This window comes from Coregonus lavaretus (assembly GCF_964263955.1).
Source record: "Coregonus lavaretus genome assembly, chromosome: 26".
In the NCBI taxonomy this organism is placed as follows: Eukaryota; Metazoa; Chordata; class Actinopteri; order Salmoniformes; family Salmonidae; genus Coregonus; species Coregonus lavaretus.
Genome location: NC_140013.1, coordinates 2,068,011 through 2,084,393, shown reverse-complemented (window position 1 = coordinate 2,084,393; position 16,383 = coordinate 2,068,011). Strand labels below are relative to the sequence as shown.

General features: G+C 42.1%; 1 protein-coding gene across 1 annotated transcript in view; it reads left to right on the top strand.

The window, feature by feature from the left end:
• LOC311102130 (uncharacterized protein) overlaps positions 1-16,383 on the top strand; it is a 40,677-nt gene that overhangs the window by 652 nt on the left and 23,642 nt on the right. Inside the window, exons 2-6 of the mRNA XM_084143366.1 lie at positions 423-493; positions 2,422-3,340; positions 11,781-11,843; positions 12,056-12,257; positions 15,948-16,005. Coding sequence (XP_083999492.1) covers positions 423-493; positions 2,422-3,340; positions 11,781-11,843; positions 12,056-12,257; positions 15,948-16,005 — 1,313 coding nt within the window. The remainder of the gene's footprint in view (positions 1-422; positions 494-2,421; positions 3,341-11,780; positions 11,844-12,055; positions 12,258-15,947; positions 16,006-16,383) is intronic.

Here is a 16,383-nt window from a genome sequence, read left to right as displayed (position 1 = left end):
CAGACAGCTCGGTGCATTCAACATGTCAATACTATTTACAAAAACAAGTAGTGATGAAGTCAATCTTTCCTCTACTTTGAGCCATGAGAGATTGACATGCGTATTTTGTTATTTTAACTCTACGTGTACATTTAAGGGCCAGCCGTGCTGCCCTGTTTTCCCAAGTCCCTCTTTGTGGCACCTGACCACACAACTGGGCAGTAGCCCAGGTGCGACAAAACTAGTGCCTGTAGGACCTGCCTTGTTGATTTTATTGTTATAAAGACAGAGCAGCACTTTATTATGGACAGACCTCTCCCAATCGTAGCTACTGTTGCATCAATGTTATTGTGTGCATGGTCGTCATGCCCCTTGTATATGATACCAATATTTGTAAACATTCATTCTGGAATGGCAAAAAATGTGTTGGTTATGTCCTGTAGATGGTGGCGGCACCCCAGTACAAGACGAACATGCTCCTGGTTCAGATGCGGAAGAGCCGCTCCACTCCGAGGTAAGGGGATAGTCATCTAAGCAAGACGTTCAGATAACCAGTGTTCATCACCACAGTCGTGGTCAAAAGTTTTGAGAATGACACAAGTATTGGTCTTCACAACGTTTGCTGCTTCAGTGTTTTTAGATATTTTTGTCAGATGTTACTATGTTATACTGAAGTATAATTACAAGCCTTCCATAAGTGTCATAGGCTTTTATTGACAATTACATTACGTTTATGCGAAGAGTCAATATTTGCGGTGTTGACCCTTCTTTTTCAAGACCTCTGCAATCCGCCCTGGCATGCTGTCAATTAACTTCTGGGCCACATCCTGACTGATGGCAGCCCATTCTTGCGTAATCAATGCTTGGAGTTTGTCAGAATTTGTGGGTTTTTGTTTGTCCACCCGCCTTTTGAGGATTGACCACAAGTTCTAAATGGGATTAAGGTCTGGGGAGATTCCTGGCCATGGACCCAAAATTTTGATGTTCTGTTCCCCGAGCCACTTAGTTATCACTTTTGCCTTATGGCAAGGTGCTCCATCATGCTGGAAAAGGCATTGGTCAACACCAAACTGTTCTTGGATGGTTGGGAGAAGTTGCTCTCGGAGGATGTGTTGGTACCATTCTTTATTCATGGCTGTGTTATTAGGCAAAATTGTGAGAGAGCCCACTCCATTGGCTGAGAAGCAACCCCACACATGAATGGTCTCAGGATGCTTTAATGTTGGCATGACACAGGACTGATGGAAGCGCTCACCTTGTCTTCTCCGGATGCCCCAAACAATCGGAAAGGGGATTCATCAGAGAAAATGACTTTACCCCAGTCCTCAGCAGTCCAATCCCTGTACCTTTTGCAGAATATCAGTCTGTCCCTGATGTTTTTCCTGGAGAGAAGTGGCTTCCTCGCTGCCCTTCTTGACACCAGGCCATCCTCCAAAAGTCTTTGCCTCGCTGTGCGTGCAGATGCACTCACACCTGCCTGCTGCCATTCCTGAGCAAGCTCTGCACTGGTGGTGCCCCGATCCCGCAGCTGAATCAACTTTAGGAGACGGTCCTGGCGCTTGCTGGACTTTCTTGGGCGCCCTGAAGCCTTCTTCACAACAATTGAACCTCTCTCCTTGAAGTTCTTGATGATCCGATAAATGGTTGATTTAGGTGCAATCTTACTAGCAGCAATATCCTTGCCTGTGAAGCCCTTTTTGTGCAAAGCAATGATGACGGCACGTGTTTCCTTGCAGGTAACCATGGCTAACAGAGGAAGAACAATGATTTCAAGCACCACCCTCCTTTTAAAGCTTCCAGTCTGTTGTTTTAACTGAATCAGCATGACAGAGTGATCTCCAGCCTTGTCCTCGTCAACATTCTCACCTGTGTTAACGAGAGAATCACTGACATGATGTCAGCTGGTCCTTTTGTGGCAGGGCTGAAATGCAGTGGAAATGTTTTTTGGGGATAAAGTTCATTTTCATGGCAAAGAGGGACTTTGCAATTCATCTGATCACTCTTCATAACATTCTGGAGTATATACAAATTGCCATCATAAAAACTGAGGCAGCAGACTTTGTGAAAATTAATATTTGTGTAATTCTCAACTTTTGACCACGTGGTGGTGGTCAAGCCCTCTTGATTTCCAGACCATCTTGCACATACCGATTTTAACATTTAAAAAAATAATATAATATCCCAGGGCTCTACGCTGACCTTTTTTACAAGGAAAAATGTAGGGTCACACAAAGAAATGTAGGAGCACAATGAAAAATGTGCTAATAAAGCTAGAATCCTTAATATTTCTAGTCGCACTGGTGCTCCTAAATTTAAATGTCAGGTCGCACAGCAAAATATTTAGCCACGTATGCGTGTAAAATGGTCACACTTTAGAGCCCTGTATCCATTCCTAACCATAGACGTATAAAGTGTTTTATATTTCCAATTTTTTTTATTCAGGATGAGAATAGTGATGGTGAGGTAGCTGCTCGGGCCATGGAGACAAACGGCGTGGCCAGCGGGTCAGACAACGAGGGCCACAAAGGGGCGGACAGTGACTCTGAGGGGGAGGCCCCTAGGCCTGCAGACAGCGATAACGAGGAGGGGTCCCCAGTCAAACGCAGAGGCAGCACCTCAGACATAGAGGAGTTCCCACCCAAACGCAGAGGCAGCAACTCTGAAATTGAGGGGTCCCCAGTCAAACGCAGAGGCAGCACCTCAGACATAGAGGAGTTCCCACCCAAACGCAGAGGCAGCACCTCGGAAATTGAGGGGTCCCCAGTCAAACGCAGAGGCAGCACCTCAGACATAGAGGAGTTCCCACCCAAACGCAGCGGCAGCAACTCGGAAATTGAGGGGTCCCCAGTCAAACGCAGAGGCAGCACCTCAGACATAGAGGAGTTCCCACCCAAACGCAGAGGCAGCAACTCGGAAATTGAGGGGTCCCCAGTCAAACGCAGAGGCAGCACCTCAGACATAGAGGAGTTCCCACCCAAACGCAGAGGCAGCAACTCGGAAATTGAGGGGTCCCCAGTCAAACGCAGAGGCAGCACTTCTGACATGGAGGAGAAAGAAACCAAACGGGCTGCAGCTGGGAGCGACTCTGAGAACGAGGATCAGCCCCCGTCCCCAGCCCGGAGCGGACACTCTAATACACATAGTGAGATTGAGGCACCCAAACACAAAGCGCAGATGGAGTCTGATGGAGAGGAGGAGGAGGGCGGCAAGAATAAAGGGAAGTGGAAGGCTGTAATGCACTCCGACAGTGAGGATGAGGTGGATGCTCGGCCAGCGAAAGCAGCTGCAGGCAGTGACCAGGAGAAGGAGAGTCCCGCCAAACGGGTGGTGGAAGATAGTGAGGACGACGACGAGATGCCAAGTAAGTGCAATCTACATCAGAGACTTTGGAGGGGGAGAAAAAGTTTACTCCTGATAAGTGCACAATCAATCTACTGATCCCTATTCGAATACATATTCTATTCACTTGCTCCAGATATCGACATGCTCTGATTTAGTACACACATTCATACTACAACAGTTCCACGTTATTGTTTAAACGAAATTGGGATCGTTAACTTTTAGAAAAAGTCCCTTACAGTGCAGTTATTAATGAACTACCACTAACAGGTCCCGATCATCATAAAGGGAAAAATTAAACATGCCTAACACAACAATGCTGTAATGGAGGAGATATGCATCTTTAAGATTATTTGCCACAGTTATAAAGCGCTTTGCACGTCATTGACGTTAACAGTTTGAAAAATGGCAGAGTGAGACAGGGAAGCGACAGCAGCATAGTCCTGTAGGGCAATACTTTGAGAAGTTAAATGAGAAAGTTGTGAAATGCAAACTTTGCCAGGTGGAATTGAGCTACAGTGGTAGTACAGGTGCAACGCTGACGGGAGGCACCGTAAGTATATGTTAGAAATATATAAACTTAATAGGCTTAATAGGTACACTTATCCTATTTATCATATTGCTCAGCTCAGTCGTGAATTGTGAACTTTGCAGGTGTTTCTGATGAATAAACAATGCCATGCTGGTGGGTGGTACCATTAAAATAAAACCCAGCCCTGAAATGAAACGTAGGCCAAAAAAGTATTTCCAACTCATTTCCTAGGAAAAGACATGTCATTGGCACGAATTTGCACGAAGCATGCTGTTCGGTTTTGTCACTTCAAGCCCGAATATATCATACTTGACTAAAACGATTACTTATTCACTTGCATTGTTGTGTAACATCATGGGTAAGCTCTGGCAATTGTCTTTCAGCTTGAAAAAGTGGATTTCTACTGGTGTGGGCATTTAAAGATATGAGTTCATCGGGCCGCGGGATCCCAAACCGATGATTCTCTGGTTCACATTTTGTTTTTGTTCATATTACTTTCTACCTAAAATTATCTCACTTTGGGACAACTGATGCGCCCTATCCTTCAGTGTCGAACTAAGCATGTAACTGTGTTAGGGCTGACCCCATTTAGTCGACTGGTCGATTGTTTGGTCGATAGGCTGTTGGTCAACCGAGATTTCTTTAGTCGAGCATATAGCAACCAAAAAAATAACAAGACACCTGTCTGATTCGCGCCTGTCTGAGTGGACTGATCCATTGTGGAGACCGTGGGGGTGGCACAGTCCATCAGTCTAACATGCTGACTAGACCGTGCGCGTGCATGTTGATTTTGTCCACCCACACCAGATGCGATCAGGACACGCAGGTTGAAATATCAAAACGAACTCTGAACCAACTATATTAATTTGGGGACAGGTCGAAAAGCATTAAACATTTATGGCAATTTAGTTAGCTTGCTGTTGCTAGCTAATTTGTCCTGGGATATAAACATTGGGTTGTTATTTTACCTGAAATGCAGAAGGACCTCTACATCCGACAATTAATCCACAGATAAAAGGGTAAACCGAGTTCGTTTCTAGGAATCTCTCTCTTCTTTAGACTTTATATGGCGGTTGGCAACCAACTTTAAGGTGCATTACCATCACCGACTGGACTGTGGACCTCAGTTCATCTTTCAATCACCCACATGGGTATATGCTCTTAAAAACCAATGAGGAGTTGGGAGAGGTGGGACTTGCAGCGCGTCATGCGTCAAAAATAGAACCAAGTTCTATTTTAGCGCCTGCCTGTGTAGACACTTGTGAGCAGTGTGGCTGCAATGATTGAATAACATGTATGTGTAAATGTATTTTGCACCGCGAACGGTGTGGTCAGCATGTAAGACATGTTGCTACTGAAATTGTATATGGTTATATTACATAATAACAATGGTGCAACTAGGGCTGTGGCGGTCTTGAAATTTTGTCAGCCGGTGATTGTCAAGCAAATAACTGCCGTTCTCATCGGTAATTGACTGTTAATTAGCCTAAACACATTTAGCATCTCCTGGCTTCCACGCATAGCCTACAACCCACTGATGCAGACCTTTGGAACATCGTCATTTAAAAAAGTATAATAAATCCATATAAATAGCCGACACGTCACAATAAATCTATTATTTATTTTAGACAGGTCTAAAGAAACATGATATGAAGAAAATGTAGTCTATTTCAGAAGAATAGAATAGCATACTCTGAGTTGTCCTTATGTTAGGCCCTGATCTGGCTATGCCATATGGCTGTGGGCTACACTACTTGATTTAGCAGACAAGATTTGCTTATTTTATAGAATGAAGAACAGAATTGAACATAGCTGAATAAAATAGAAAGGATATTATGAGGGAGTGTGCACATGCGGCTATTCTGTGTTGAGCGGTTAACAAAAACACAGGTACTCCTGTATGCTTAATTTAGAGTTATTTATGTAACTTTAGTTGTGATACAAATGTTGGGTTATAAGTTTTAGATTTTTTATACATTCTAAGGCTGCATGATTCGATACTAATGATGATTTGTAAAAAGTTGCATGAAAGGCATGAGCTCTGCTTTGTTTTTTTGCGCAGGCTGCACACACTTCATCAGTCTCTCATTCACAATTTGACAAGCACTTGATATAACGCCTCGAATTTCCCGGCTGCATCCCCTTTGTGTGGCTGCGTGCCGAAGGACCTCTCACTCACATGGCTCTCAGTCACGTGATCAGGTCTTTCTCCTAGGCTACAAGTGAAGACAGACACATTGGGGACGCAACTGCACGTGTCTTTATCCAATTCCGAGGTGCATATTGAAGATATTGGAAGAACTGTCCACATGTACTTTTCGTCAGCCAACAAGATGAGTAGGCCTAACGAACAGCAAAAGCACTAGCCTATGTCAATCTACTATTCCCCCATAGTACAAAAGTCAACCTATTCTGTACGAGAAATAAATATTCCAAACATAGTCTGGGACAGTTGTCTGATGCGATAGATCCCAAATTAATACAACCACTAGCATAACATTTTACATTTACATCATAACAAAACCGGTTTTAAGCAATGAGGCTGACATTTAGCTTAAAATGTTGATAAACTATTAGGCTATTTCTTGACATAAGCGCAGCAATGCACACAAGGTAGTAGGCTATAAGCGTGAATGTTCCATTAGCAGGAAAACACCGTTCTCGAAAGTGACCACACATGCGATTATGCATTTAATGCTTTTATTATAAATGTGCGTTTTAATGGTAAATAATTTTTCCCAAATTTGAAACTCACGCACTGCGGATGTATGCCAGTTAGGCTTTACACCCGTTGTAAAGCGGAGGAATATGCTTCATTTTAATAAGTTATTTGCCCACTTTAGTTGTGATTCAAACCTTATCAAAACATATAGGCTTATGTGCTAGGCTACATGAGGTATGCGACTATGATTGGAAAAGTATATCATTCTCAAGTGTCATGACCTGCCCTCATGGGTTGAGGATCAAACATGCCGGCCAGGCAAAGGTTTGAACACCCCCTTTCCTGGGGGCCAGTTTTATGACCGGTTGTAAATATTGTGCAGACGTTCTCTTCCTTGCCATGAAGTATTGGGAGAAAGGACCCCTTTGTTAACAAAGGAAGTCTTCCCGCCAAGACTCCAACATCCAAAGGTGGATAATGAAACAATATTCCTACTTAAAATAATGTGGGAAATGGTTGGTGGGGACTTAAAGAACAATCATGTCAAATTCGTTACTATGTTGTGATGTCATTAAAGACAGTGGAACAACATAACTATCTCTGGCAGAATACACTTCCCAGTTATGAAGTTTGCATGTAATTGTTGTATAAAACGAATGATTTAAGTATAATAATACTTTTGTGAAGATAACTGTGATTTTAGCATTCTAGATGAGATGATTGTTTTCCATATTGATTTGTTCTCAGTCAGTCATCTGTGCCCAGATGAGCACAAACATGATGGAACGCCCCTTTTACCCCGAGTGCATAAAAAGCCTTGAAAAACATTTAAACATTAGACCAGCAGACGTGAAGCGTGAGCTAAACATTGCAAATGGTTGAATTTCTAGCAGACCAGGAAGCCCACGGCTTAAAATGGTTGACACTACAAGACCAGCAGACGTGAAGCGTGAGCTAAACGTTTCAAAATGGTTTAAAACTACAACTCCATTACCAAAGGAAGACCAAGCATACTACGGTATAAGCCGAATGTTGCTAATGGTTGAATTTCTACAAGACCAAGAAGCGTGAAGCTGAAGCTACACGTTACAACATGGTTAGACCAGATAACGTGAGACGTTAATCCACACGTTTGAAATGAAGAAATTCAAACTCTCAACCTCTACACGAGGTGACGAAGACGATGCACTAGACCTTATCATTTCAGTCTGCAGCTGGCATGTATAGTCGTCTAGAGAACTTTCACTAAAGACACGAGAGGACAATTCCTCTCAGACAACCGCTTGTACATCTGAAGTATCCATTCTAACCACAACTACGACCAGACGCTCTACCAAGGACATTGGGATCTCTGGTGGGTGAACCAGAGTCCTACATCGAGTTACAATTCAACATAGTTAGGTGATTTGGTAAATAACAGTCATACATTAAAGTAAGTCACCTCACAAGTGATAGGCTAATATTGTCACCCATCACACTATTCTTGATTTAATCTTGTCTTTACTAAATAATATATGTGATATTTGTTTTGATTTAGATTGGACCATTATCTTGCACCTGTCTCGGAACAGTGGCAGCGGGAAGAGAAAAAAAAACATGTAATCTATGCTCTTAAATAGCGACTAGAGGATGCTTTTCCTGTGGTTCATTCTCATGCTAGCCAGGTAAGGCGATACTCCTGTTGTTAAGAGAAGCAAATGTGCTTAATATTATGAAAGTTGAGTAATACATTTAGTAGGCCTAGCCTACAGAAAGCTGATGGAATCCTCTTTTTAAGAGGCCGTCACTCGGTTTTCTCACGTAATTGCATAGCCTATTGAAATGTTGCGCAACATGGCCTCGTGGGCTCTCATTAAGTGTTTGATTAGATGTTCAATTACATTTGCATTGTCAGAGTGATTAGCGGGAGGAGATGGATGCCTAACCAATTGTGCTATTATGTGTGTTTCTTCGCGTTATTTGTAACTTATTTTGTACATAGTGTTTCTGCCACCGTCTCTTACGATCAAAAAGAGCTTCTGGATATCAGGACAGCGATTACTCACCTCGGACTGGACAAAGTCTAGTTTAAACTGACAGATTTTTATGTGGATTTTTGTATTATGTTAATTATATTTCAGCAATGGCTCAGACATCAACCTTAGGTGGCTAAACTGATTGTTTAAAGCAAAAGTACCAAAACTATTGCCAGTGGTGAACCTGAACAATCAAAATAAAATTAATGTAAGCACGATCAGCAGTATAGCCAAATGACCGTTGTCTCAGGCAGTAGCGCGTTTGTTAACAAGAACCTAGCAAATTACATTGGTTGTCACTCAACTAATAAAGCCTAATGTTGTGCAAGCCATTTTACAAACATTTCAATGCTGGAGGTGACGCGCAAATGTGCAAGATCAGGAATAGACCTCTTGCTGGTCAGTGCGCGAAGCAGCGCACCGTTTGACTTGGCTACTGACATTGCATGAGGTTTTTCGCCATGCAAAATGACTTGTAGATGAATAGGCAAATTTTGTCTAATAATAGGTTTATTAGACAAAAGCAACGGTGCCAAATAAATAAATTGCGACGTGTTATGGAAACGGCAGCTGTAGGAGAGATGTTCTGAAGATCGCCAACATTTTTATATGTTTGACAGGTGGGCTTTTCTTTTATGACACTTTCTGTATTGCGACAAATTATGATAAAGTGTTTTTAGAATAAATGATTGCTGAATAATTTTGAAGGTATGTGATGTCATCGCGTAACAAAGCGCCACTCCATATTTAATTATTAATGCCTACTGCTTGCTAAATAAATGTGTTCAACTATAAAAACGAAGTTTCTTTGCAGGACACGGATTGTCCTGACTTTCAAGAATGCCTGAATTGCTTCTCCTTGCTTTTCTTGATGGAAGTTTCAGCATCCAATTATTTCAGATCTACAGGAGTGCAAAATTCGAGGCATTATCAAGTGCTTGTCAAATTGTGAATGAGAGACTGATAAAGTGTGTGTAGCCTGCGCAAAAAAAAAAGCTGAGCTCATGCCTTTTCATGCACATTTTTTCAAATCCTCATTGGTCGCATCATGCATCCTTAGAATGTATTAAAAATTCAAACATATAGCCCAACGTTTGTATCACAACTAAAGTTGCATAAATAACTCTAAATTATGCATATAGGAGGACCTCTGTAGCTCAGCTGGTAGAGCACGGCGCTTGTAATGCCAGGGTAGTGGGTTCGATCCCCGGGACCACCCATAAAAAATTAAAAATGTATGCACGCATGACTGTAAGTCGCTTTGGATAAAAGCGTCTGCTAAATGGCATATTACATATTATGTTTCTTTGTTAACTGCTCAACACAGAATAGCCGCATGTGCACACTCCCTCGGAAATCGTTTGGAGAAAATATCCTTTCTATTTTATTCAGCTATGTTCTATTGTATTATTCATACTATAAAAAATCATTTAGAATGTCATTGTATGCTGTAGCGTTAAGATTTCCCTTCACTGGAACTAAGGGGCCTAGCCCGAACCATGAAGAACAGCCCTAGACCATTATTCCTCCTCCACCAAACTTTACAGTTGACACTGCATTGGGGCAGGTAGTGTTCTCCTGGCATCCGCCAAACCCAGATTCGTCCGTCAGACTGCCAGATGGTGAAGCGTGATTCATCACTCCAGAGAACGTGTTTCCACTGCTCCAGAGTCCAATGGCGGTGAGCTTTACGCCACTCCAGCCGACACTTGGCATTGCGCATGGTGATCTTAGACTTGTATGTGGCTGCTCCGCCATGGAAACCCATTTCATGAAACTCCCGACAAACAGTTATTGTGCTGATGTTGCTTCCAGAGGCATTTTGGAACTCGGTAGTGAGTGTTACAACCGAGGACAGGCGATTTTTACGCGCTATGCGCTTCCGCACTCAACGGTCCCGTTCTGTGCGCTTGTGTGGCCTACCACTTTGCGGCTGAGAGGTTATTGCTCCTAGACGTTTCCACTTCACAGTAACAGCACTTACAGTTGACTGGGGCAGCTCTAGCAGGGCACTAATTTGACAAACTGACTTGTTGGAAAGGTGGCATCCTATGACGGTGCCACGTTGAAAGTCACTGAGCTCTTCAGTAAGGCCATTGTTTTTCTATGGCGATTTCATGGCTGTGTGCTCGATTTTTATATACCTGTCAGCAACGGGTGTGGCTGAAATAGCCAAATCCACTAATTTGAAGGCGTGTCCACATACTTTTGTGTAGATATGGAGACTGTTTAGTGCCAAAAATAAGGGGTGAAAAAAAAAAAGTTTCCTGATCTTTCTTATCTCTCAGATATGACAGATACTTCAGAACAAAATTCCTTTTGATTTTATTTGGGGACGACCTGTTCCATGTAGTGAATCTGTAATTAAATTAAATTCACCTGGTTATTCTGTCATGGAAAGAGCAGGTGTTCCTGATGTTTTGTACACTCGGTGTATATGGTCATTTTTAGATATACATGGTAAAGTTGATAATTTCATATCAAGGACAGCAATCACTTTTGCGACCTGCACTGAATCGTCCAAGCAGGAGGAGAAGAGAAGCTAATGGTCTAAAGTTTAACCATTCGATTTTGAGACCGTTGTGAAATCCAAAGTTGTGCTATATATTAATGGCTATGTCATAGAACATTTTTACAGATCAATATTGATACATTACTAGCTCAAAACATATATATCTGCAAAAATGACAAGTCAAAAGGCTACATTGCCCCACCCCACCTAAACCTAATAGTGGGGTGGTAGATGCCCAGTCTCCCTTATGGCTCAGCTCAGGTGCCTCCATACACCATAGACATATACATGTCACACACACATACATGTTGGTTTTACTATCCAAGTGGGGACCAAAAAATGTATTTCCATTCAAAATCCTATTTTCCCCAGACCCCTAACCCGAAAACTAATCCTAACCCTAATTGTAAACCTAAAGGCGTCACCATGCTAGGCGAACCAAACGAGTGTGCTCGCAAACTCCCTTAAAAGACCTTGGACAGATGGACGTCGGCCCAGACAGATCCAGCTCAGAGATCAGCAGCAGATTTGAATTTAGAATGGAAAATGAATGTGTTTATGCAACAAATGTTAGGGCATTGAATCGAACCGAATTGCACAGAATTGTTTCAAACTAAAACGTACCATTTACATTTTGAAGTGAAAGATGCACATCCCTACACTGTATCAATCAGGTATCTAACTCCATCTATCTGTCGGTATCTTAATGTGATTTTGATGAAAGTCTATGTACCGTTACAGTGAAGAGGAAGAAAGCCATCCTGTCAGACAGTGAAGATGAGGAGGAGAAGGCTGACGAACCAGGTAATATAACAGACCGGCAGCTGGGCCAGCGCAATTGGGTGGCTCAGGTCAAAAGTAATATATTGTATGGGGAATAGGGTGCCATTTAAGATGCACACCTTCTGACCTCAATCGGACTTTCTGGATAAATAAAGGTTCAATCAAATAAAATAGTTTTGGTCAGAGCCATGGGGCTGAGGATGATGATAATGATGGTGACTCCTCTTCCTCAGCGGTGAAGAAGAGCCGCGCCGTGTCTGACGATGACAACTCTGACAGCGACGCAGGCTCGGAGACGCCCGACAAAACTATGGCCAAACTGCGGGAACTGGGCTCAGAAAGCGAAGACGAGGATGGTGGACAGAAGGCGGAAGGAGGGAAGAAGGATGAGAAAACACTGTTTGGTAGCGACAGCGAATCAGGCGATGAGGAAGAGTAAGTATTCCGATCCCCCACACACACTCCTTTTTAGTTTGAGTTCTGATTTTCCTTACATAAATGACAATTTGTTGTTTACTTTGCGTTTTATGCACTAGGAGATTGTTTCTGTAATGAAAGCACTATACAAATTATTATAATTTTGAGTAGTATATTTATTCTGGAACTTGACATAAATTCGATCAAATTACATTTTGTCACATGCTTCGTAAACAACAGGTGTAGACTAACAGTGAAATGCCTACTTACGTGTCCTTTTCAAACAATACAGAGTTAAAGATGGATTACAAAAAATTATGTTGAAATAGTGACACAAAGAATAAATACACAGTGAACAACAATGAGTAAAAATAACAGGTAAAAGTACAGAGTCAATGTGCTGGGGAATGAGGTATTCAGACCGCTTGACTTTTTCCATATTTTGTTACAGCCTTATTCTAAAATTGATTATTACTTTTATTTTGTTTCTCATCGATCTACACACAATACCCCATAATGACAAAGCAAAAACAGGTTTTTAGAAAATTGTGAATTTACACTACCGGTCAAAAGTTTTTGACACCTACTCATTCAAGGGTTTTTCTTTATTTTTACTATTTTCTACATTGTAGAATAATAATGAAGACATCAAAACTATGAAATAACACATATGGAATCATGTAGTAACCAAATAAAGTGTTAAACAAATCAAAATATATTTTATATTGTGAATTCTTCAAATAGCCACCCTTTGTCTTGATGACAGCTTTGCACACTCGGCATTCTCTCACCTGGAATGCTTTTCCAACAGTCTTGAAGGAGTTCCCACATGCTGAGTACTTGTTGGTTGCTTTTCCTTCACACTGCGGTCTGACTCATCCCAAACCATCTCAATTTGGTTGAGGTCAGAGGATTGTGGAGGCCAGGTCATCTGATGCAGCACTCCATTACTCTCCTTGGTACAATATCTCTTACACAGCCTGGAGGTGTGTTGGGTCATTGTCCTGTTGAAAAACAAATGATAGTCCTACTAAGCCCAAACCAGATGGGATGGCGTATGGCAGCAGAATGCTGTGGTAGCCATGCTGGTTAAGTGTGCCTTGAATTCTAAATAAATCATAGACAGTGTCACCAGCAAAGCACCCCCACACCATAACACCTCCTCCTCCATGCTTTACGGTGGGAAATACACATGCGGAGATCATCCGTTCACCCACACCGCTTCTCACAAAGAGACGGTGGTTGGAACCAAACATTTCTAATTTGGACTCCACCGGTCTAATGTCCATTGCTCGTGTTTCTTGGCCCAAGCAAGTCTTTTCTTCGTGTCCTTTAGTAGTGGTTTCTTTGTAGCAATTCGACCATGAAGGCCTGATTCACGCGGTCTCCTCTGAACAGTTGATGTTGAGATGTGTCTGTGACTTGAACTCTGTGAAGCATTTATTTGGGCTGCAATTTCTGAGGCTGGTAACATTTTACATTTTACATGATTCTTATCCAGAGCGACTTACAGTTAGCGAGTGCATAAATTTTTTTATACTGGCCCCCCATGAGAATCGAACCCACAACCCTGGCGTTGCAAGCGCCATGCTCTACCAACTGAGCTACACCGGGCCCTAATGAACTTATCTTCTGCAGCAGAGGTAACTCTGGGTCTTCCATTCCTGTGGCGGTCCTCATGAGAGACAGTTTCATCATAGCGCTTGATGGTTTTTGCGACTGCACTTGAAGAAACGTTCAAAGTAATTGAAATTGTCCGTATTGACTGACCTTCATGTCTTAAATGTATAACTGTCATATCTCTTTGCTTATTTGAGATGTTCTTGCAATAATATGGACTTGGTCTTTTACCAAATAGGGCTATCTTCTGTATACCCCCCCACCTTGTCACAACACAACAGATTGGCTTAAACGCATTAAGATGGAAAGAAATTCCACAAATTAACTTTTAAGAAGTCACACCTGTTAATTGAAATGCATTCCAGGTGACTACCTCATGAAGCTGGTTGAGAGAATGCCAAGAGTGTGCAAAGCTGTCATCAAAGCAAAGGGTGGCTATTTGAAGAATCTCAAATGTAAAATATATTTTGATTTGTTTAACACTTTTTTTTGGTTACTACATGATTCTATATGTGTTATTTCATAGTTACAATGTAGGAAATAGTAACAATAAAGAAAAACCCTTGAATGAGTAGGAGTTCTAAAACTTTTGACCGGTAGTGTATAAAAAAAAATAAAGAATGCTGAAATACCACATTCACATAACTATTCACACCCTTTACTCAGTACTTTGTTGAAGCACCTTTGGCAGCGATTACAGCCTAGAGTCTTCTTGGGTATGACGCTACAAGTTTGGCACACCTGTATTTGGGGAGTGTCTCCAATTCTTCTCTGCAGATCCTCTCAAGCTCTGTCAGGTTGGATGGGGAACATTGCTGCACAGCTATTTTCAGGTCTCTCCAGAGATGTTCGGTCGTGTTCAAGTCTGGGCTCTAGCTGGGCCACTGAAGGACATTCAGAGACTTGTCCCCAAACCACTCCTGTGTTGTCTTGGCTGGGTGCTTAGGGTCGTTGTCCTGTTGGAAGGCGAACCTTCGCCACAGTCTGCTGTCCTGAGCGCTCTGGAGCAGGTTTTCATCAAGGATCTCTCTGTACTTTGCTCCGTTCATCTTTCCCTCGATCCTGACTAGTCTCCCAGTCGCTGCCGCTGAAAAACATCCCCACAGCATGATGCTGCCACCACTATGCTTCACCGTAGGGATGGTGCCAGGTTTCATCCAGACATGACGCTTTGCTTTCAGTCCAAAGAGTTCAATCTTGGTTTCATCAGCCTTTTGGCAAACTGCAAGCGTGCTGTCATGTCTTTTACTGAGTGGCTTCTGTCTGGTCACTCTACCATAAAGGCCTGATTGGTGAAGTGCTGCAGATATGGTTGTCCTTCTGGAAGGTTATCACATCTCCACAGAGGAACTCTGGAGCTCTGTCAGAGTGACCATCGGGTTCTTGCTCACCTCCCTGACCAAGGCCCTTCTCCCCCTAATTGCTCAGTTTGTCCCGGCGGCAAGTCCTAGGAAGAGTCTTGGCGGTTCCAAACTAATTCTATTTAAGAATAATTGAGGCCACTGTGTTCTATTGGATCTTCAATGCTTCAGAAATGTTTTGGTACACTTCCCCAGATCTGTGCCTCGACACAATCCTGTCTCGGCGCTCTATGGACAATTCCTTCGACCTCATGGCTAGGTTTTGGCTCTGACATGCACCGTCAATTGTGGTACCTTATATAAACAGGTGTGTTTGCCTTTCCAAATCATGTCAAATCAATTGAATTTACCACAGGTGGACTCCAAGTTGTAGAAACATCTCAAGGGTGATCAATGGAAACAGATGCACCTGAGCTCAATTTTGAGTCTCATTGCAAAGGGTCTGAATATTTATGTAAATAAGATAATTCTGTATTTTTAATTTTTAATACATTTGCGAAAATGTATAACCTGTTTTCACTTTGTCATTATGGGGTATTGTGTGTAGAATGATGAAGAAAAAATGTATTTAATCCATTTTAGAATAAGGCTGTAACGTAACAAAATGTGGAAAAAGTGAAGGGGTCTGAATACTTTCCGAATGCATTGAATGTACTAAAAGGATGTGTGTATTGTAGACTGTTTGGTTGGTTCTTATTGTAAGGTTCCTATGCTCTCTCTCGTATAGGAAAATGATTGCCGACATTTTTGGTGACTCTGGCGATGAGGAGGGGGAAGAGTTTACGGTGAGTTTTGCTCACTTTACAAATCCAAATTTATTTGCACATGCTTCGTAAACAACATTGAAATGCTTACTTACGGTCCCTTCCCAACAATGCAGATAGAAAGAAAATGGAGAAATAATAGCAAAGTAATAACACATAATAAATACACAGTGTGTAAAGATAACTTGGCTATACACAAGGTACCAGTACCAAGGCGATGTGCAGGGGTACGAAGTAATTGAGGTCGATACTTTGCCTTGAGAAAGTAGTCAACCTCCTTGACTCTTTCCACATTTTGTTACAAAGTTTTTATTTTGGATCTACACAAAATACTATGTCAAAGTGGAAGTAAAATTCTATTTTTTTTTTTAAATATGAATGAGAAATAAAACACTAATA